Source organism: Salmo salar, chromosome 11 (assembly GCF_965601325.2).
Source record: "Salmo salar chromosome 11, fSalSal1, whole genome shotgun sequence".
NCBI lineage: Eukaryota > Metazoa > Chordata > Actinopteri > Salmoniformes > Salmonidae > Salmo > Salmo salar.
Window position 1 is genome coordinate 27,682,477 of NC_138301.1, and position 24,302 is coordinate 27,706,778.

General features: G+C 41.4%; 2 protein-coding genes across 7 annotated transcripts in view; both read right to left on the reverse strand.

The window, feature by feature from the left end:
- LOC106562359 (DENN domain-containing protein 5A) overlaps positions 1-6,866 on the reverse strand; it is a 60,764-nt gene extending 53,898 nt beyond the window's left edge. For 2 of the 4 annotated variants that reach the window (XM_045689282.2, XM_045689281.2), the window contains exon 1: positions 6,561-6,864. In XM_045689282.2, the coding sequence (XP_045545238.1) occupies positions 6,561-6,660 (100 nt within the window). In that variant the 5' untranslated portion in view covers positions 6,661-6,864. Of the gene's footprint in view, positions 1-6,560 lie in introns of all 4 variants that reach the window. The other 2 variants (XM_082957840.1, XM_082957839.1) reach the window with 1 other exon arrangement.
- Positions 6,867-9,812: 2,946 nt separating this feature from the next.
- On the reverse strand, positions 9,813-24,295 carry LOC106562360 (transmembrane protein 41B-like). 3 transcript variants are annotated; one of them, XM_014127188.3, is made up of 7 exons: positions 24,029-24,295; positions 23,026-23,143; positions 17,860-17,988; positions 14,376-14,469; positions 14,153-14,257; positions 13,806-13,944; positions 9,813-12,637 (listed from the first exon to the last, which is right to left on the reverse strand). In XM_014127188.3, the coding sequence occupies exons 1-7, from the start codon at positions 24,129-24,131 to the stop codon at positions 12,468-12,470; spliced, it is 858 nt and encodes a 285-aa protein (XP_013982663.1). In that variant the 5' UTR covers positions 24,132-24,295; the 3' UTR covers positions 9,813-12,467. The 3 variants fall into 3 exon arrangements, with proteins under 3 accessions (XP_013982663.1, XP_082813967.1, XP_013982664.1); XM_014127189.2 differs by lacking the exon at positions 9,813-12,637 and adding an exon at positions 13,195-13,374; XM_082957841.1 differs by lacking the exons at positions 14,376-14,469; positions 17,860-17,988 and adding an exon at positions 15,929-16,058.
- Between the last annotated feature and the right edge of the window lie 7 nt (positions 24,296-24,302).

Sequence of the window (24,302 nt, forward strand, 5' to 3'; positions counted from 1 at the left end):
TCTGGAAAGCCCCATCCATCCTGACTGCCTGACTTCACCGTTTGAGTCAGAACACAAGCCATGGAAAGACCAGTGTGACTCAAACCACTCTGTAAAACTGACAAATCAGCTTGTGTTCACAAGCGACCTGAATTGTGGGGTTTCTAATGATTTCACAAGGCTTCTGCTCACCTGAAGTGAAACTGCCAGATCAGCGTATGGGCAAGCCCCTCTTTCTCCAACAAACATCCCAGCAGATTTTGAGGGGTGATAAGAGCATGCGTCATGGACCACACTACCTTAATTGTGATTCTTAAGGTGTCAACATGCTTCAGTTAGGCTACGTGCCTAGCCGAACTCGGCTAGCCGAACTGAACGAGTGTGCTCGCATACTCCCATAAAAAACCTTCATTTGAAACACAAGAAAAAAGCGTCAATATTTTGTCCATTTTTAGAAGCTGTGGCATTTACATTTACATTTTAGTCATTTAGCAGACGCTCTTATCCAGAGCGACTTACAGCAGTGAATGCATACATTTCATAGATTTTTTTTTCTGTGCTGGCCCCCCGTGGGAATCGAACCCACAACCCTGGTGTTGCAAACACCATGCTCTACCAACTGAGCTACAGGGAAGGCTAGTATACACTTTGTCAAAATAGTCCAAATTAATCTAAAATAACTCAAGAAATCTGTCATTAATTTTGACGTTTTTGCCGAGGAGATGTTAGCCACACAATTTTACATCCAACTAAGATGTTTGGTGCTCAATTAAAAATGTGCATGAAAACAAGTCGTCTCTCATTGAATGACAACAAAGACTTTATTGAAGAATCCCTACTGTTGACCAATCACCGACGAAGAGGTGTATGACTTTGGCTACCGACTTCGGCTTCCCTCAAGAAAAAAAATGGTGTGCCCGAACAGATAAAAAAAACCTTACCGGTGTCAAAAACGAACAAAAACGTCACAAAATGTTGTCATGATATATGCACAAATTCTTCCGAGCTGTTTCGGCTGGAAAGAGTGCGGACGCCTTTAGTCGACACACTCACCACAGCACAGACTGATTGCATAGACTCTAGAGACTGCAGCTCGAAGCTTGCTCAGTCCACTAATCACACGGCACCCATAATCTCCTCTGATTGGTCAGTGAGAGCAGCTTGTGCTGGGCTGTCTGTTTGCTGTGTGCACGTGACTCCTCCAGTCTGCCAGGGAGAAGAAGAGCTCCCCCACTCACCGCTGCTACTGTATATGAAGCAGCTCTGCTAGCTCTGCTGGTGCTAACTGGGTCTCAGCAGCCTGAGAACGAGAGGGGCAGCAGGAAGTTCATACCAAGAACACATAGCCTGCACACGGCAGTATCTCCACATAGTATAGTTGTGGTGGAGGGCGTTATCAAGAGATACCAAAATAGCTGCATGAGAAAGTATTCATGTAACCATCCAAAGGCCTTGTTTCTCTAAGAGGATACATACTCCATGGATTTCTACTGTAGAGAGAGGGAGAGGTGCTTTTCCAATGAAACGTATGTGTTTCCATCAGGAATGTGACACAAAAGACTTGTAGCAAGCAGAACCAACAACCTCTGCATCATCACGACAGTTGCTTTGTGAGAAGGTGTTAAAGTCCACAGTAGCCATTGTTATGTAAATTAAACTGAAAAGTATCCTAGGCTTGGCCCCAAGTCAGAGCAGGTCTGCAAGAGCCATTTCCAGTGAGACCCAGGTGCCGGCTCGCGTAGATGGAAACAGAAAAGTCTGAGCCTTTTTGGTAAAACAGTGAGGTAAATCTTCAGTGGAAATGTGCCAATGGTATATTTGTTTGCAGACCATGACAGTGGACTAGTAGGGAGAGGAGACGGCCCAGAGAGAAATAAACTGTAAAGCTTTCAGGGTGACAGCAGTGTAGGTGTCCACACTCTCTGTCACTAGCCTCTGCAGTCAGTCGGTGAGCAGCAGAACAGAGGGAGGAAGCTTAGACTGAAGCTGGAGACTCATATCTTTTTTTCCTTCTTTTATTTAACAAGGCAAGTCAGTTAAGAACAAATTCTTATTTTCAATGACAGCCTAGGAACAGTGGGTTAACTGCCTTGTTCAGGGGCAGAACGACAGATTTTTACCTTGTCAGCTCAGGGATTCGATCTTGCAACCTTCCAGTTACCAGTCCAACGCTCTATCCACTAGGCTACCTGCCGCCCCAATCTCCCGCACTAACTTTAAGCACCAGCTGTCAGAGCAGCTCACAGATCACTGCACATAGCCCATCTGTAAATAGCCCATCCAACTACCTCATCCCCATACTGTATTTATTTATCTTGCTCCTTTGCACCCCAGTATCTCTACTTGCACATTCATCTTCTGCACATCTACCATTCCAGTGTTTAATTGCTATAATGTAATTACTTCGCCACCATGGCCTATTTATTTCCTTACCTCCCTTATCCTACCTCATTTGCACACACTGTCTATAGACTCTTTCTACTGTATTATTGACTGTATGTTTGTTTATTCCATGTGTGTTGTTGTATGTGTCAAACTGCTTTGCTTTATCTTGTCCAGGTCGCAGTTGTAAATTAGAACTTGTTCTCAACTAGCCTACCTGGTTAAATAAAGGTGAAATAAAAAAATGAAATAAAAATAGACACCTTAACTTAGGGCTAGGCCCCTTTTTTCTCAATTTCCACCTGAATTACGTGCACAAAGTAAACTGCCTGTTGCTCAGGCCCTGAAGCCAGGATATGCATATCATTTGTACCATTGGAAAGAAAACACTTTGAAGTTTGTAGAAATGTTAAAATAATGTAGGAGAATATAACACAATAGATATGGTTGGAGAAAATCCAAAGAAAAATCAACCAGAATTTGTTTTTAGAGAGATACCATCCTCTTAGAACGGCAAGTATAAGGTCATATTGAAATTTAGCTCCCTGGATGCAATACCTATGGCTTCCACAGGGTGTCAGCAGTCTACGTTCAAGGTTTCAGGCTTGTAACTTCAAAAACAAATAAGAAATGTCAGTTTTAGTACAGGGACACAGTCTTGGAAATTCGTGTTTGCGTGCGCCATGAAGACAGGACACACCTGCTAAAATCGGTTTCCTATTGAACATACTTCTTTCCGTAAGAAATATTATAATTTGATTACATTTTAGGGTATCTGAGGAGTAAATAGAACCGTATTTTGACTTGTTGAAACAAAGTTTAGGGGTAGATTTTCGGATTCCTTTCTCTGCATGTTGAACGGGTGGATTACACAAATCGATGGCGCCAACTAAACAGACCTTTCGGGATATAAAGAATGAATTTATCTAACAAAATGACACTACATGTTATAGCTGGGACCCTTTGGATGACAATCAGAGGAACATTTTCAAAAAGTAAGTGAATATTTAATCACTATTTGTAAATTTATGAAACCTATGCCAGTCGAAAAACATTTTCATGTGGGGTGCCGTCCTCAAACAATCACACGGCATGTTTTCGATGTAATAGATACTGTAAATCGGACAGTGCCGTTAGATTAACAAGAATATAAGCTTTCAGCTGATATAAGACACTTATATGTACCTAAATGTTTAATGTCCATCATTTTTATGATTATTTATTTGAATTGCGCACCATCCAGTTTCACTCTCACTAACTAGTCAATCACGACACTACCTCACCACATCAGAGCTTAAGGAAGGCCAACGCTAACAGCCATGTGTGTACAGCTGGAGGAGATTCACAAATATACTCACAGGGATACATTTTCACAGACATCCCCACAATGTCTCAGTGACGTGGCAACACCCCATAGAGAGTAGTACACTCACAACATTGCTAGCGTATTGTCCGCTTGCTACGACATTGCAGTAACTTTGTAATAGTGTTTTTTTTTGTCAGCTAGTAGGAGTTAGCTAAAAAAGCAGTAGGGCAAATGTGATGTATTGTAATCCTCTATGATTAGACAAGATGCTTCCTAACCATTATAACCTACCCTGTTGATCCTTGACCACAATGAGGAAGATTACATCAGGGTCTGGCCCTAGGCAGTTTTCACTATTCAGAATCACTTCCTATTCACTTCCCATGCAGTCACTTCCTATTCGCTGATCCAATCTTACAAGAGGAGGAATCCTGGAAGCATATCATTCAAAACACATTCTACTTAAAACACACAGCTTGAGATATCTGACAGGCCAACAGCTTTAATTCCTTTAGATGTGGCTGACAGACTCAGGAAACGGTCTGTAACAAGCATGTCTAATAAGAGCCTATTGTACCATTACACCAAACAGTGCTACAAGTCTCAGCAGTGCACTCATGGCCCTGGAACTATGCACGGAATGGCAAAGAGGACAAATTCCTCATCCCATATCAACTCAGCCAATAGCACCCTTAGCCCCCAAAAAGGCTTTCCATTGTCTGAGTGAGTCACTGCATGAGAAAACATGAAGGCCAAATATGGAACCTACAGCATAACCTCTAGTCTTCTACAGTCTAATCTCTGGTCAGAGGACCACCATTATTTGTCTAATTTACTCTTCCTAGACTGACGAATTACTGCATGACATGCAATCTCCTGCTGAACACCCCAGTGACTTTTACTTTCACCAGCTGGTCTCTATCTCATTAGAAAGGCAGGTACTCGAGGAGAGGAGACAATCATGATAAGAATCTGAATAGCGTAATTCTCTCTAGATAAACAACAGGGAAGTGAACACATCCTTGACTGATTTCTGTAAAAGATTCTACTTCCACTTTTACACTGAGAGGAAGGAAATTTGTCTTTGCGACAAACATACAAAAATTAACTAATGCAAATACTGTTAATAATTTATCTCATTAGATGTGTTAAGTACATTTGCATAAGAGAGATCTTGTGTGTGTGTTATCTAAATATGTTTCCATCCTTCCTGCAAAAAACTATCCCTTGATAAGTAGAACCTTAGGCCTATGTTTAGTGAAATGAGAGACATGCTAAGGTAGTGCCACTCACAAACCAGTGAGTTGTGTATGTTTTTTATTACGGCAGTTCACGGTCTTCTCTTTGCCTACATTATACCTCATTATTTTATACTGTAAAATTAGGATAGTTTATGAGGGGAACTGTACAGTAAGGCACAGGATACATGCTCATTGTGTTTGTTGAACTATACAAGGGTTTGTTCTTTCCAGAGAGCCTCCAGAAACAAGTCACAGAGGTGGAGAGCAACTAATGACATCTCACGAGACACAAACACACACAAAATAAAATTGTGCTGATTCATGATTGAGACCACCTGCGAGACTAACAAAAATGTCTCTGCAGTAGAATAAATTATTGTTCTGATTTGTACATATTCATAAACAGGAGGTTATGTTTACAGCAAAAAAATGTTAGAGCTTGATTGGGAAGTAACAGTTGAGTTTAGGGAAATGCACATACTTACATATCCTTAGACCCTAGGCTACCAAAAAAATTACATAGCCTGACTTGTCCCTTGAAAACAATGTCCTAGATTCTACAAGTTCCTTCCCTAAACATAACTGTTGTTGACAAGAAAACCAAGAACAGAATCTTCGGGTACACTCCCACACCAGTTTCACTTATTTTCAAACTCATACACAACTAACCCACCACCCTGAGCTCAGGAAGAGTCGCCCCCCCACCCCGCTTTATGTATCATACCATCATCATCTCCCCTAGAGACCCATAGCACTCCCAAGAAACAGCAGGCCCTATCTAATAATGACATCATCCTGTCATATTCAGTGTTCTGCCCCCCTAGGGAGAACCTTATGGTCCTTGATACCCCCAGTTTCACTCTGTTTTCTGCACTCTGCCATGCATTGATCAATTGATTTCAATCTATCACTGAGGGTAAGTGTGTAAGAAGGCAGAGGGGAATCAATCAAATCGTTCAGATGTCATAAACAACTAAGAAATCAGATGTGCTTCTTGGATGTAGCATTTTTGGCCTAACCTGCTTATATATATATATAGGTTATGCCAAAAATATTTTAAAAAAGCAAAAGCTTGTTTATACATGTGTAATTACTATTGCCAGTATGGTAATATACACGTACTACTGATAGGGGAAACATCCCTGTTATTTACAAATTGTAGAAATAGAAACATGTCTTATTCTGGTGAGGTCTGAAACATCCAATCAAGGTCAGTGATCTACGTATGTAAATGTATGTCCTGCTTTTGACCACTTAATGATTGCTGGCTATACTCGTGAGGAGATTAATCCATTACCAGTTTTTCGTTGTCTTTAATTACAGCTGCAACATCGACGGCCTACAGTTCTCGAGCATTTCAAGCTAACAACATTTACTGGAATAATCCCTTCTAAAGGACTAGACGTAACGTTATAACAATAAAATGGAAAGGTAGAAAATAGGAACTTGTATGAACAACACTGATGTGCCGTCCTACTTATTGATGTACACAGCATTACCAGTTTTCAACCCATTATAAATAAACTGTCATTTTTTATTGTTTAAACATGAATATAATACTGTACTCTAAAATCTATATAAAACAAACTAGGAAAGACATAAACCATGTAGAATGATTCTTATTGGTTCCCCAGCCCGTGCCCAACACTTACCTGACAGTTCGTCTGGTTCAAGCCCGCTTTCAGTGTCAAGTCCGCAGATAACAAAATAATCTGCGAATCGACATGAATTCGAGCTGAAGCCGGTGGTCATTTTGAGACTGGTCCGGTGGTACCCTTATCCTCGGCTTTTTCAGCTGGGTGCATATTAAAGGATCGCGTATTGATTTCGCGCAGACATTGTGGATGTACTGCAAAGCCTGAAAATCAGAACTGTATGCCAGCCGAAATGCATTATGGGTCTTCAAGTACAGCTGTTTTCATCTGTCTCAGATCTTCTCAGCCCCTTGCATTACCTCTGCGTAGAGGGAACACACTGAGCATGTGCGAACTCCTTACAGATTACGTTATGCACTTAACCCTACAGTTCCTGAGTTAAGTATTTCTCCTGTAAAACGCTCTCCTTTATAATAATAAAAATATGTAAATAAACGTTCTGATGCACAATTTAGAATATGTTTCATTAAATCATAAGAAAAATGTTGTCCTACTTGAAAAAAAGTTAAAGTCAAATAAGTCAAAGCAACTGTGGGGCTGAACTCTGTAGACATGTACAAAAGAGCTCCACCATGTGGTAAAAGGTGAAGGTAAAAACATGCAGAACTTTGCTATTAGATTCATTGTCATTTTCCAATCATTTACCGGACAGTGAGAAAAAAATGTATATAATATTTTTTTATTTATTTCAAAATAAATGTTTATAATGAACCAACATTCATTAGCTTGGACAAAAATATGTACAAGAATTAATATAATTTACAAACACAGGTCATATTGCCACACATTATCATTTTGCACAACTTAATACTGTAAAGCTCACAAGCGTAATGAATGCACACACCAAGAATCATCCAAGCCAGCGCAGATATTCTCAATATTCTCCGCATGAAATCAACAAATGTTGGAAATAAGAAACATGTGTAACACCCTAATATTGCAGTGATCTTTAAAAATTGGATAAAACTACTGGGGACTTTTAAACAGTTATTGCAAATATGTGTCAATACAGTTCCAGAAATTACTTCTGATATCAAATTCAGTGAACAAATAATAATGTGATAGTATTATAAGGGCTAAGTAACATATTCTTATTTATTAAACCCCAAAACAGCTTTCATAAGAGCACACTTTGTATTGACTGAACAGCTACAGGATCTCCCATCGGGCATGATCCCTCTGAAAACTACTGTAGTGCAATCAAGATGAGGTAATGATGCAACCTCTAAGAACTACAAAAAGGTGAAGCCCAAATTTCAAACAAGGACATTAACACAACAAAAATCTAATGAAACAGGTCATGACTTTGATGGGTTACAGCGGGATTGGGATACAGTAGGGCTGTGTTTACACAGGCAGAACAGTTATGATCTTTTGACCAATTACTGGCAAAAGAGCTGATCAGTCAAAATACCAATAAGTGGTAAAAACCAAAAAGATAAAAATTGGGCTGCCTGTGTCAAACACAGCCAAAGTGGCCATTACGTAAAAATATGAAGAGCTAAGCCTGCTTTTATACAGGCAGCCTAATTCTGATCAATTTTTTCACTAATTGGTCTTTTGACCCATCAGATCAGCTCTGAGAAAAGATCTGACATTACTGGTCAAAAGACCAATTAGTGGAAAAAATGTATATGAATTAGACTGCCTGTAAACACAGCCTTAGACATGCCAAGTGGACACACAAATTAATTCAGGTAATTAAATAATAACAAATGACATTTTCTCAAGTAAGACTGTTGATAATCAAAATAAAAAATGCTTTATCACTTTAAAATCAAATCAATTTTCATAAATAATGAGTGATTTCAGATGCAGAAGAGTAGACAGTGCTTGAGACATGGACTTTGAAGAAACATCAACAGTAAGACTGCCCAAGTGCACATTTACTTCATCAACCTCTAGATACAATCAGAAGGTTTCACAGCAGCAGAGAATTCGTATAATGCCATCAGGTAAGGCCAAATAAAAATCACTCCAATCACATCAAAGCACCCAAACTACAGTACAAATTAGGCATAACACCAACAGATACATACAGGTTGGTCTCTAAGAAATATATACACTGCCTTAAGAAACTATTCACACCCCTTGACTCTTTTTCTTGTGTTACAGCCTGAATTTAAAATGTATTCCATTTAGATTTTTTTGTCACTGCCCTTCATACAACACCCCTTGTCAAAGTGGAATTATGTTTACAAACGAATAAAAATTGAAAAGCTGAATAGTCTTGAGTTAATAAGTATTCAACACCTTTGTTATTGAGGCTTGCCATTAGTTCAGGAGTAAAAATGTGCTCAACCTGTCGCATGGACTCACTATGTGCAATAATAGTGTCTAACATGATTTTTTTATGACTACCTCATCTGTCCCAACACATACAGATAATTGTAAGGTCCCTGAATCAAGGAGGGAATTTCAAACGCAGATTCAAAGCCCAGGGAGGTTTTCCAATGCCTCACGTAGGGCATCTATTTGTAGTTAGATGGGTAAAAAAAAGATTTTGACTATCCCGTCGAGCATGGTGAAGTTACTAATTACACTTTGGAGACAAATTCACCTTTCAGCAGGACAATAACCTAAAACACAAGGCCAAATATACACTGGAGTTGCTTACCAAGATGACATTCAATGTTCCTGAGTGGCCTAGTTACAGTTTTCACTTAAAGCTCGCCGCCATTGGACTCTAGAGCAGTGGAAACGCATTCTCTGGAGTGATCAATCACGCTACAACATCTGACAGTCCGACAGATGGGTTTGGCGGATGCCAGGAGAACGTTACCGGTCTCAATGCAACTAAGTTTGGTGGAGGAGGAATAATGGTTCGGGCTAGGCCCCTTAGTCCGAGTGAAGGGTAGTCTTAACACTCCAGCATAATGACATTCTAGACGATTCTATGCTTCCAAATTTGTGGCAACAGTGTGGGGAAGGTCCTTTCCTGTTTCAGCATGACAATGCCCCTGTGCACAAAGCAAGGTCCACACAGAAATGATTTGTTGAGATCGGTGTGGAAGAACTTGACTGGCCTGCACAGAGCCCTGACCTCAACCCAATCAAACACCTTTGGGAAGAATTGGAATACCGACTGCAGCAAAAGGGGGGACCAACTCCATATGAATGCCCATGATTTTGGAATGAGACCTTCAACAAGCAGGTGTCCACATACTTTTGGTCACGTAGTGTATATTAGTGTTTTATTTTTACAAAATGTTAGAATTTTTCTTCCACTTTGACAGAGTATTGTGTAGATCGTTGACAAAAATTAAATCCATTTTAATCCCACAACAACATTTGGAAAAGTCAAGGGGTGTGACTACTTTCTGAAGGCACTGTACATGAAGTAGCAGTGTGAAATCACTAACACATGGGAAAAGCATGAACAACCAAAAATCTAATTGGTAGCTTTGCAAAGGGCACTGCTGGGTCATCCACTACTGCATTTCTCAACTGGCAGAGCATTTGGACTGGTGACGCACAAGAGGGAGAGCACACAGACAGAGAGGCAGTCTCAGCACCATTAGTAGAACAAATATAAAAGAATAGTATACAAAACACCAGTTTTCAATACTTGATATGCCGTTTCATACAATTAAAGGGGAAATCCAATTATTAGCGATGCTTTTGCTGGGCCTATCACTAAAACATCAAGGGTTTCATATTTATCTTACTACAGTTAAAGTCGGAAGTTTACATACACCTTAGCCAAATACATTTTAACTCAGTTTTTCACAATTCCTGACATTTAATCCTAATAAGAATTCCCTGTCTTAGGTCAGTTAGGATCACCAATTTATTTTAAGAATGTGAAATGTCAGAATAATAGTAGAGAGAATACATATTTTTCAGCTTTTATTTCTTTCATCACATTCCCAGTGGGTCAGAAGTTTACATACATTCAATTAGTACTTGGTAGCATTGCCTTTAAATTGTTTAACTTGGGTCAAACGTTTCAGGTAGCCTTCCACAAGCTTCCCACAATAAATTGGGTGAATGTTGGCCCATTCCTCCTGACAGAGCTGGTGTAACTGAGTCAGGTTTGTCGGCCTCCTTGCTCGCATGCACTTTTTCAGTTCTGCCCACAACCTTTCTATAGGATTGAGGTCAGGGCTTTGTGATGGCCACTCCAATAACTTGACTTTGTTGTCCTTAAGTCATTTTGCCACAAGTTTGCTTGCAAGTCTGCTTGGGGTCATTGTCCATTTGGAAGACCCATTTGCGACCAAGCTTTAACTTCCTGACTGATGTCTTGAGATGTTGCTTCAATATATCCACATAATTTTCCTCCCTCATGATTCTATCTATTTTGTGAAGTGCATCAGTCCCTCCTGCAGCAAAGCACCCCCACAACATGATGCTGCCACCCCCATGCTTCATGGTTGGGATGGTGTTCTTCGGCTTGCAAGCATCCCCCTTTTTCCTCCAAACATGACAATGGTCATTATGGCTAAACAGTTCTATTTTTGTTTCATCAGACCAGAGGACATTTCTCCAAAAAGTACAATCTTTGTCCCCATGTGCAGTTGCAAACCGTAGTCTGCCTTTTTTATGTCGGTTTTGGAGCAGTGGCTTCTTCCTTGCTGAGCAGCCTTTCAGGTTATGTCGATATAGGACTCGTTTTAATGTGGATATAGATACTTTTGTACCTGTTTCCTCCAGCATCTTCACAAGGTCCTTTGCTGTTGTTCTGGGATTGATTTGCACTTTTCGCACCAAAGTACGTTCATCTCTAGGAGACAGAACGCATCTCCTTCCAGAACGGTATGACGGCAGCGTGGTCCCGTGGTGTTTATACTTGCGTACTATTGTTTGTACATATGAACGTGGTACCTTCAGGTGCTTGGAAATTGCTCCAAGGATGAACCAGACTTGTGGAGGTCTACAATTTTTTTTCTTAAGTCTTGGCTGATTTCTTTTGATTTCCCCATGATGTCAAGCAAAGAGGCACTGAGTTTGAAGGTAGGCCTTGAAATACATCCACAGGTACACCTCCAATTGACTCAAATGATGTCAATTAGCCCATCAGAAGCTTCTAAAGTCATGACATCATTTTCTGGAATTTTCCAAGCTGTTTACAGGCCCAGTAAACTTCTGACCCAATGGAATTGTGATAGATTATTTCACTTATAATTCACTGTCTGTAAACAATTGTTTGAAAAATGACTTGTGTCATATACAAAGTAGATGTCCTAACCGACTTGCCAAAACTATAGTTTGTTAACAAGAAATTTGTGGAGTGGTTGAAAAATGAGATTTAACTGCATGTGTTCACATGCATATTTTTCATGTCAACATTGATGGCACACAGATCATTTTAGGGTGGTGTGTTAACAATATCTTCAAATGATTGAACATATTAAATAATTTAGAATGTTCTATCTAACCAGTGTATAAAACAGTCATAACAATTGTCCTAAAATTTTGTGAAAATCAAAAACACTGAACTGCAACTCTGATCAGTATTGCTTTGACGTCACCCATATCACACAGGTAAAGAGATTAAATCAATTCAAAACACGGTTAAAGAAATACAAAGGAGGGAAGTGTAGCTTGAACTTGTGAGAACCATTGTGAGTAAAAACAATAAAGACAGATGCCTGATGTTTTCTGTATCCTTTCTTAAAATCTTAAATTTACAGGCAAGCAACATTTAACAAATATGGGAGAACAAACCCAAGGATGAGCAGAGGCCAGTTAGTCCTTTGTAGAGCACAAAGTTGAGGTGGCCACAACCACATGTTTTGGTCACAGGAGTCAGGGTTGTGTCAACGGGCAATGTTTCCACAGCAACCTCAGCAGGTGTGAGGGACAGCAACAGGCAGGACTATGTGAGTGACAGCGGGGTGTACCATTCCTGAGCCAAGGGACGGGCTGGGGGATCAGGCAGGCAGATGAGTTGCCTAGTGCCTACTCCATCTTCTGCTGCAGTTTCTTCTGGAAGCAGACAGGCAGGATAGAGAGTACAGCCAGGACACCTAGCACAATCAGAGAGTTCCAAGACACTGCCTCCCCAGCTGTCGTCAGTTTATACAGAGTTGTACCAGCGTTGATCGCCACGAAGGACGGTGGGGCCACTCCTAACAGTCAGAGATAAGGGAGGAAGTCAGTACTGTATGACAGCCAAGGCATTCCTAGGCGATCACCACATATTTCTGTAGAAAAGTCAATAAAGGCTTGAGCTCCTTTTTTTTAATACTGTGTTGAGCTCTTGACGGTAGGTGCACTTAATTCAAAAGCCCTGCGCACTGGGTAAGCAGCGTTCCCATTTTTAAGTATTTTATTTGTCTGAAGAGACAAACTCCGCCTACCCGGCGGACCGGCAAATCTGTGACTAAATCGAGTGCACCTACTGCGCTGCCCAATCGGATGGCTCAAATCACCGTGGCTATAGAGTTCCATGACCCTGGCCACAGCCAGGTATAATAGGCTATAGCCTACGTAAGATTTAATAACTTTTAAAACCATGACTACAGAGACTGTCAACGAATACAGCAAAGAGCTGCTGTTTTTATGAGTGAGTTCATGTTTAAGTTTATATTCAGCACTGTCACTGTTTTTATTCAACACTATTACTAAAAGCTGCTTCTCCGTACTTCTGCTCGGGCTGCAGCTGCAATGAATGAGTAGCCAAGTATCGATAGCACCACGTTTTATTATTATTATTAGCAGCTTGTCGTGTCGATTTTATATTCAATGAATATTTAACTTTCTCTGGTCATAGGAACAACATGAATTTGTGCATGAGGCAGATGCGGTGCGACTCGAGTTTCACCATCAGGTGGAAGATGGTGTTCCCTCTCTCTGATCAGTCTCACTGGAGAAAAGGAAGGAGAAAGCAGGGACCGTGAGAGGCGGTTGGGAAAAATAGTTTTTAATGGTCAAACAACTCGCAACTAGAGCTCTGACATTTCGACCTGAAGATCACTGACGTCGTGATTTGACCTCGTTGACCATCAGATGCAGGTACCATCAATATAGCCAATATGCTGTGATAATGTATTCGGCCTACTGCCCAAACCTCATTCCTACAAAACTGTTTGTGTGAGGTTAATGTAAAAAAAAAAATGTTTTAAATAAAATTCTGAGCTGTAGAGCTCAGCTTTTTAGACTGCGAAAGTGATCTTGACTCAGAAAAAGGTTGGTGGTCAATCTTTGAGAGATTCAAAAATAGCTCTGCAATAAAGACATGCAACACTGTTTTCTACTGAGAAGGAAATACTGGATTTTGATATATCTTAGCCTTACCAAAGAAAGTACCAAGGAAGAAGACCCCCAAAGGCACGTTGATGACGGGTGAGGTGATGTTAATGAACCAGTTGGGGAGAAAGGGAGTGATCCTCAGAAATATGATGTAATTGATGAGATGATCTCTGTGCTTGTCTACCTGTAATTGAAAACAGATAGCAGAACCTGTCATTCACAGTAAAGCTTGGAGGCTACTAGCCCCCTACTAAGACTCCACTGTTCTGTGGGTGCAGATAGACATGTGGCTGTTACTAAACTGTTAAAGTTTGCTTGTACTCTCATATCATCAACTTCCTACACTGTTCAAGTACAAAATCGACCCGTTTTTTCCTTCCAAAAGGTCTTACCTGCTGGGACCATTTCTGGGCTCTCTCTGTCAGGTATCTGTAGACCACTGGTCGCCCCACTAGATAAGACAGCATGTAGCAGAAGGAAGCCCCCAGGCCAGAGCACTGGAAAACACAGTGACAGAGGGAGTACATTTTGTAAACCGAGTCCGGTTTACAGAGTCAAAGTACATTTTGGATATGTCACCACTATTATTAGTTCTTGTGCCCATAGTATACTCACCAGGCAGACAAGGAAAAGAGCCAGGGGGAAGGGGTAGAGATAGCCAGACAGGATACTGAGGAAGATGGATCCAGGGATCGCAAATGTCTGGAGGCTGAGTCAGCAGCATCAAGGAATACAGCTCAAGGGTTGAACACACAGCAGCATGTGCACACACACACTTGTGGATGCAGTCACAAAAATACACGGAACAAAAATATAAAAACGCAAGATGCAACAATTTCGAAGATTTTGTGGCCTGAGGAATGTTGTCCCACTCCTCTTCAATGACTGTGTGAAGTTTCTGGATATTGGCAGGAACTGGAACACGCTGTCGTACACTTAAATCCACAGCATCCCAAACCTTCTCAACGGGTGACATATCTGGTGAGTATGCATGGCATGGAAGAACTGGCACATTTTCAAATTCCAGGAATTGTGTACAGATTCTTGCAACATGGGGCCGTGCATTATCATGCGGAAACATGAACACATAGGTGTTCCTTCCCACCTGGACAAAAGGAACACCTATGTGAGAACGCTGTTCATTGACTACAGCTCAGCGTTCAACACCATAGTGCCCACAAAGCTAAGGACTCTGGGACTAAACACCTCCCTCTACAACTGGATCCTGGACTTCCTGACGGGCTGCCCCCAGGTGGTAAGAGTAGGCAACAACACGTCTGCCACGCTGATCCTTAAAACTGGGGCCCCTCAGGGGTGTGTACTTAGTCCCCTCCTGTACTCCCTGTTCACCCACAACTACGTGGCCAAACACGACTCCAACATCATCATTAAGTTTGCTGACGACACAACAGTGGTAGGCCTGATCACCGACAACGATGAGACGTCAGTTGAAGTCAGAACTGGAAGTGTGGTGCCAGGACAACAACCTCTCCCTCAATGTGAGCAAGACAAAGGAGCTGATCGTGGACTACAGGAAAAGGCGGGCCAAACAGGCCCCCATCAACATCGACGGGGCTTTAGTGGAGCGGGTCGAGAGTTTCAAGTTCCTTCGTGTCCACATCACCAACGAACTATCAAGGTCCAAGCACACCAAGACAGTCGTGAAGAGGGCACGACAAAACCTTTTTCCCCTCAGGAGACCGAATTGTTTTTGGCATGGGTCCCCAGATCCTCAAAAAGGTTCTACAGGTGTACCATCGAGAGCATCCTGACCGATTGCATCACTACAGTATGGCAACTGCTCGGCATCTGACCATAAGGCGCTACAGAGGATAGTGCGTATGGCCTAGTACATCACTGGAGTCAAACTTCCTGCCATCCAGGACCTATATAATAGGCGGTGTCAGAGGAAAGACCATAAAATTGTCAAAAACTCCAGCCACCCAAGTTATATATTGATCTCTCTGCTACTGCACGGCAAGCGGTACCGGAGCGCCAAGTCTAGGACCAAAAGGCTCCTCAACAGCTTCTACCCCCAAGCCATAAGACTGCTGAACAATTAATAAAAATCGCCACCAGACTATTTCCTTTTGACAAGCACACAGATGAGCTTCCCAGACACGGTTTCTGACAGTTTGGGCAGAAATTCTTCTGTTTTGCAAACCCACCGTTTCATCAGCTATCCGGGTGGCTGGTCTCAGATGATCCCGCAGGTGAAGATCAGTTTGTAGGTCCTGGGCTGGCGTGGTTACATGTGGTCTGCGGTTGTGTGGCCGGTTGGAAGTACTGCCAAATTCTCTAAAATTACATTGGAGGCAGCTTATGGTAGAGAAATTAAACATTCAGTTCTCTGGCAACAGCTCTAGTGGACATTGCTGCAGTCAGCATGCTAATTGCATGCTCCCTCAACTTGAAACATCTGTGGCATTGTGTTGTGTGACAAAACTACACATTTTAGAGTCGCCTTTTATTGTCCCCAGCACAAGGTGCACCTGTGTCATGATCATGCTGTTTAATCAGCTTCTTGATATGCCAGACCTGTCAGGTGGACGGATTATCTTGCTTTTTGTGCATATGGAACATTTCTGTGATCTTTTATTTCAGCTCATGAAACATGGGACCAACACTTTACATGATGCGTTTATACTTATGTTCAGTATAGTTAAGACATACTCCACTGTAGTACTATACAGTGCCAGTTTATTATAGATCTGGCTGCAGGCCTAATTTGTAGTCATCTGCCCACTTTCAGCAACATCAGAGGCAGATAGAAGTATCAGCTATAAAAGAGGTGGGGGGGGGGGGGGGGGTTCCAGTGGTACCACCTCATATCAAAACATCATCCATATTCAGAGCACATTTATTTTGATGAATATGAATAAACACTACACAGTATGAACTATGAATACAAATGCAGTATCATGGCTGATGTCTTCTACCGCTAGTTTGCTTAACCTCTTTTCCCTTCACTCTCTAGGAACATGTTAATGCATAGTGTCTGTGCTCTGGCCAGTATGTGCTAACAACACAAGGACTGGACCAGCTCACCAGGCCCCAGCCACTGTCTGGGATGTGTTGCCTTGTAGTTTTACTGGTAATGTTGCTGACCTTTACCATGTTGTGGGCAAAGCATTCCTCAGATAGGATATCCTAACATTTATTTACCAGTAAAACTACAAGGCAACACATCACAGACAGTGGCTGGGGCCTGGTCAGCTGGTCCAGTCCTTCTGCTGTTAGCACATACTGGCCAGAGCACAGACAGTATGCATTAATATGTGCCAAGACAGTGAAGGGGAAAGAGATTAGGCAAACTAGCAGAGGAAGCAGGGTAGAAGACATCAGGCATGATACTGCATTTGTATTCATAGTTCATACTGTGCAGTGTTAATTCATATTCTTCACAAAATGTGCTCTAAAGATGGATGTTTACATATGATGTGGGACCATAACATGCATCGGACCATGTTTTCCTCCTCTTTTATAGCGGATAATTCTATCTGCCCGTAATGTCTGTCTGAAGTACAATTGACAAAGCTGGAACAGAGTTTCTATTTCAAATAGCTGTGGGTGGAAAGGAAGTCCTTAGAACCTACTGTACTGATAAAGTTTAACTTGTGTGCACTGCATGTCCATGTCTGCATTAATCTGTCTTCTTCTGTCATAAAATTAGGGAAAATGTACAGCACACTGTGGCTGTTGTAAACACAAGAATTGCCTGAATTAATACTCAAGGATCAAAGCCCACTGTACCCCCACCCCCTACTTCTCCATTCATTATCCAGAGGCAAGCCCATGCCTTTATTATGGCCTTGGAATGGCTGGCTGCTTTGTTCAAAGGAAATAATGAATGAGAGGGAGACCGAGCGGGTGAGAGCAAGGTAGGGGAGAATAGGGATGATGCAATCAACAGGCCCATCACAGAGTAACAAAAGCCTCTCTTGGTCCGCTTCCCTGTCTTGTCGCTCTCCTCTGCTGACCCACTGGAATACAGAGGGGGCCTCACAGACTTGATGCATGTTGAAACAGCTAATAAGTATGCATCTCAATCTTCCAAAAGTTGACAACTTTGCAATACACTTACTACCCAAAAGGATACAAGATATAGGTGGTAAAGTAGGCTACTAACACTTGGGTGTAGTAGGTGTCCTTATATTTGGAAAGTACAGTGCCCAAGGCTTTAGCATCATCCATATCTTTGGGGATTTTAATAATAGCCATCTCATCACTGAAACGAAAAAACGTGGATATCAATTCACCATCACACAATGTTGTGGATAAATAAAAAGAGAAATTAAAACGTGACCGTCTTTATTGGAGTGTGTCATACTAGGCTGTCGACAATTTAAATCAAATGATTCTCATCATTAGCTGTGATAATCATTGATAACAGGCTCCTATATAGATGCAATAGGCTGATTTCCGAACAGCCATTACATGGTGATACTTCCTTTGTTTTCTATTCGACGTCCCAGGTGTCTTCTAAACTCTGATGGCTAGTTGCAGGGAAATGTTTGAATTTAGAAAATGCTCCATTATAAAAACAAATCCATTTTTTCTCCATGAAATAATCCAACAATGTATACGCCACCATACACACACACACACACACATATATATACACACACACACATATATACACACATACACACACACAAAAAAAATAAAGGGAACACTAAAATAACACATCCTAGATCTGAATGAATGAAAAAATCTTATTAAATACTTTTTTCTTTACATAGTTGAATGTGCTGACAACAAAATAATCAATGCAAATCCAATTTATCAACCCATGGAGGTCTAGATTTGGAGTCACACTCAAAATTAAAGTGGAAAACCACACTACAGGCTGATCCAACTTTGATGTAATGTCCTTAAAACAAGTCAAAATGAAGCTCAGTAGTGTGTGTGGCCTCCACGTGCCTGTATGACCTCCCTACAACGCCTGGGCATGCTCCTGATGAGGTGGTGGATGGTCTCCTGAGGGATCTCCTCCCAGACCTGGACTAAAGCATCCGCCAACTCCTGGACAGTCTGTGGTGCAACGTGGCGTTGGTGGATGGAGCGAGACATGATGTCCCAGATGTGCTCAATTGGATTCAGGTCTGGGGAACGGGCGGGCCAGTCCATAGCATCAATGCCTTCCTCTTGCAGGAACTGCTGACACACTCCAGCCACATGAGGTCTAGCATCGTTTGCATTAGGAGGAACCCAGGGCCAACCGCACCAGCATATGGTCTCACAAGGGGTCTGAGGATCTCATCTCGGTACCTAATGGCAGTCAGGCTACCTCTGGCGAGCACATGGAGGGCTGTGCGGCCCCCCAAAGAAATGCCACCCCACACCATGACTGACCCACCGCCAAACCGGTCATGCTGGAGGATGTTGCAGGCGCAGAACGTTCTCCACGGCGTCTCCAGACTCTGTCACGGCTGTCACATGTGCTCAGTGTGAACCTGCTTCATCTGTGAAGAGCACAGGGCGCCAGTGGCGAATTTGCCAATCTTGGTGTTCTCTGGCAAATGCCAAACGTCCTGCACGGTGTTGGGCTGTAAGCACAACCCCCACCTGTGGACGTCGGGCCCTCATACCTCCCTCATGGAGTCTGTTTCTGACCGTTTGAGCAGACACATGCACATTTGTGGCCTGCTGGAGGTCATTTTGCAGGGCTCTGGCAGTGCTCCTCCTGCTCCTCCTTGCACAAAGGTGGAGGTAGCGGTCCTGCTGCTGGGTTGTTGCCCTCCTACGGCCTCCTCCACGTCTCCTGATGTACTGGCCTGTCTCCTGGTAGCGCCTCCATGCTCTGGACACTACGCTGACAGACACAGCAAACCTTCTTGCCACAGCTCGCATTGATGTGCCATCCTGGATGAGCTGCACTACCTGAGCCACTTGTGTGGGTTGTAGACTCCGTCTCATGCTACCACTAGAGTGAAAGCACCGCCAGCATTCAAAAGTGACCAAAACATCAGCCAAGAAGCATAAGAACTGAGAAGTGGTCTGTGGTCACCACCTGCAGAACCACTCCTTTATTGGGGGTGTCTTGCTAATTGCCTATAATTTCCACCTGTTGTCTATTCCATTTGCACAACAGCATGTGAAATTTATTGTCAATCAGTGTTGTTTCCTAAGTGGACAGTTTGATTTCACAGAAGTGTGATTGACTTGGAGTTACATTGTGTTGTTTAAGTGTTCCCTTTATTTTTTTGAGCAGTGTATATATACATATACATATACACACACACACACACACACACACACACACACACACACACACACACACACACACACACACACACATACACACACACACACATACATACACACACATACACATATATATATACACATACATATATACACATACATATATACATACATACATACACACATACATACACACACACATATATATACACATACATATACACACACACACACATACACACATACATACATACATACATACATACACACACACATACATACATTACATACATACAGTGGCAAAGAAGGGGATCGAGTGAAAAATGGCAGATATATGAGAGCAGAACTAATAAACAGCTCTGCCCCATCACTAAAATGGCCACCCCGATCAGAACTTCAGATCACAAAATGGCCGACTGCCAAAACTACAATTCCCAGAAGCAAGGGGAACCCTCAGAAGGTGGGGCTGACCCACAGATAAAGGGTCAAGACAAACCAGGAAGAGAGAAAGGATCTGTGAACCATAGAGAAAGAGATGATATATATATTGGCTGGATTTACCGTGTATGAGCTGGACTGTTTGGACTTAACAGTTGGCGTTTGGACCTGGACCTACCGAGAACACAATTCCTGTACCGAACCCTGCTATCCTTGACCTTGCCTACGGCCTGGGTGGACCAGGACGGAGAAACACACACACAGGTACTGTTCGAAAGAACTCTCATTCTGGGGTGATTTTGGTGACAGTTTCCCACTTAATTTGTGACAAACGCTCCTAATCTTGAAGAGATTTGACACAATATATTATACACTTTAAAAACACATATCTCCACACACACAGTTGAAGTCGGAAGTTTACATACACCTTAGCCAAATACATTTAAACTCAGTTTTTCACAATTCCTGAGATTTAATCCTAGTAAAAATTCCCTGTTTTAGGTCAGTTAGGATCACCACGTTCAGCTTTTATTTCTTTCATCACATTCCCAGTGCGTCAGAAGTTTACATACACTCAATTAGTATTTGGTAGCATTGCCTTTAAAAATTGTTTAACTTGTTAACTTGGGTCAAACGTTTTGGGTAGTCTTCCACCAGCTTCCCACAATAAAATGGGTGAATTTTGGCCCATTCCTCCTGACAGAGCTTGTGTCACTGAGTCAGGTTTGTAGGCCTCCTTTCTCGCACACGCTTTTTCAGTTCTGCCCACAAATTTTCTATGGGATTGAGGTCAGGGCTTTGATGGCCACTCCAATACCTTGACTTGGTTGTCCTTAAGCCATTTTACCACAACTTTTGAAGTATGCGTAGGGTCATTATCCATTTAGAAGACCCACCATTTAGAAGACCCACACCAAGCTTTAACTTCCTGACTGATGTCTTGATGTTGCTTCAATAAATCCACAATTTTCCTTCCTCGTGATGCCATCTATTTTGTGAAGTGCACCAGTCTCTCCTGCAGCAAAGCACTACCACAACATGCTGCTGCCACCCCCATGCTTCATGGTTGGGATGGTGTTCTTCGGCTTGCAAGCATCCCCCTTTTTCCTCCATAACGATGGTCATTATGGCCAAACAGTTCTATTTTTGTTTCATCAGACCAGGGGACATTTCTCCAAAAAGTATGATCTTTGTCCCTATGTGCAGTTGCAAACCGTAGTCTGGCTTTTTTTAATGGCGGTTTTGGAGCAGTGGCTTCTTCCTTGCTGAGCGGCCTTTCAGGTTATGTCGATATAGGACTCGTTTTACTGTGGATATAGATACTTTTGTACCCGTTTCCTCCAGCATCTTCACAAGGTCCTTTGCTGTTCTGGGATTGATTTGTACTTTTCACACCAAAGTACGTTCATCTCTAGGAGACAGAATGTCTCTCCTTCCTGAGCGGTATGACGGCTGCATGGTCCCATGGTGTTTATACTTGTGTACTATTGTTTGTACAGATGAACGTGGTACCTTCAGGCGTTTGGAAATTGCTCCCAAGGATGAACCAGACTTGTGGAGGTCTACCATTTTTTTTCTGTGGTCTTGGCTGATTTCTTTTGATTTTCACATGATGTCAAGCAAAGAGGCACTGAGTTTGAAGGTAGGCCTTGAAATACATCCACAGGTACACCTCCAATTGACTCAAATGATGTCAATTAGCCCATCAGAAGCTTCTAAAGCCATGACATCATTTTCTGCAATTTTCCAAGCTGTTTAAAGGCACAGTCAACTTAGTGTATGTAAACTTCTGACCCACTGGAATTGTGATAGTGAAATAATCTGTCTGTAAACAATTGTTTGAAAAATTACTTGTCATGCACAAAGTAGATGTCCTAACCGACTTGCCAAAACTATAGTTTGCTAACAAGAAATTTGTGGAGTGGTTGAAACACTTAGGTTGGAGTCATTAAAACTAGTTTATGTAAACTTCTGACTTCAACTGTGTGTGTGTGTGTGTGTGTGTGTGTGTGTGTATGTATGTATGTATGTATGTATATATATATATATCTATATATATATATATATATACACATGATTTATCTATATCTATCTATAAATATCTATCTATAAATATATCTATAAATAAATAGATTTATAGATATTTATAGATATTTATATTTATAGATATTTATAGATATTTAGATTTATAGATATTTAGGTTTATAGATTTATAGATAGATATTTAGATTTATAGATAGATTTATAGATATTTAGATTTATAGCTTTATAGATAGATATAGATATATTTATATTGATAGATAGATATATTTATAGATATTTATATTGATAGATAGATAGATAGATATATTTATAGATAGATAGATAGATATATAGATATAGATAGATAGATTTATCTATATATATATCTCATGTAAAGGTTGGTTGAAAATATGCCTATACCGGAGCCTGTTATCAATGTTATCACAGCGAATGATGAGAACCGTTTGAATGAAATTATTTAACTTGGCTGGTGAATGCCATTTGGTATGCTGTTTCACAAAAGTTACACATGTTGTAGAAAAGTAACTCTTTGTACATGGGTCGGCTTGCTGGAAAGATAAATGCAAAGAACAATTACTTGTTAAGCTCTGGGAAATTCCTGTACACTAGGTACATGACAGAAGCAGCGCAGGTGAAGACAGACAGCAGGATGAGGAGAGACATGCGAGCTGAGCCCCCTCCAGTGTATTGAGTCTCTGTGGAGAGATGAGTAGCTAAGTTATATAGCACACACAGTCAGCAAATTGAAAATATCTTGATAAGCCTATATATTCTTCTGTAACAACAGCAGTAAGCCTCATGTAATGTCTTGCTTCACTTTGCATCACTTGTTGTTCTAGTTCCTGGTTGATTTCCCCAGAGTACATGAAGCATGTTATGTAGTCAAACCATTCAAGATATATAATCCTTGAAACTGACTACATGTATTCTAACTTTGATTATAATGTATTCTAACTCTGCCTATGTTTTCACAAGAATCCAAGCTTATCTGTTTATTTTAAAAGGTTAAACAAAATGTATAAATAATGTGTGTATTGTGTAACATCCTGTTATGATAATTGTGTTGCTCCATCTATATAATAGCATTACATGGTTAGCCTAATATTTTCCTGACTTCATCCAAGTGGTTCTGTCATTAATTAACATTAGTAACTTAACGTCAAACTGGGTATGGTCCCTGACAGTGGCTGACCGTGGCTGGATAGATAGCAACCTACTACGTTACTAACCTGATCATGTGAATTTCAACCAAAGATACTGGTAACTAACCCATTTTGTCTGCGCTTCAACTCCATCATACCACCAGCCTTGAAAGCAAGCAACTTCTGAATCTTGATAATCAGCTGTTAACGTTAGTTAACTAACGCTGACTAACAACAGCATATCCGAATTTCACAATCATCTGCCTGGTTATTAAGCCGGCTGGCAACATTATTTAACAAGACGTTTACCACATCATAAAACAGTAATGTATCTTAACGTTAGCTAATCAATTAGAATAACAAGTAAATTAGCTAGCTATACTAGCCAGTTAGCCGGGATAGCAACGTCGTTAGCAATCTAACGTTAACTATACATACCTTTGAGGGTTTGTGCCTCGTTACATTTTGTCTTCGGTTCTTCGTGTAACGTTACTAACGAAACACTATCGGCCTCTCGTCTTTCTCTTCGTTTCTTGGCCATGTCCGCTTATTAAATTAAGATATCGATCTAGCTACACCGACCTGGGTATAATACACCGGGCTTCTGTCAAACTTGAAAGTAAGGGACAAGAAACCGCTTTACCAACCGGCGACCAGCAAATTGACACATTCCCACAACCTTTCACCTTTTCTGAGTTTGTTTCTCTACATT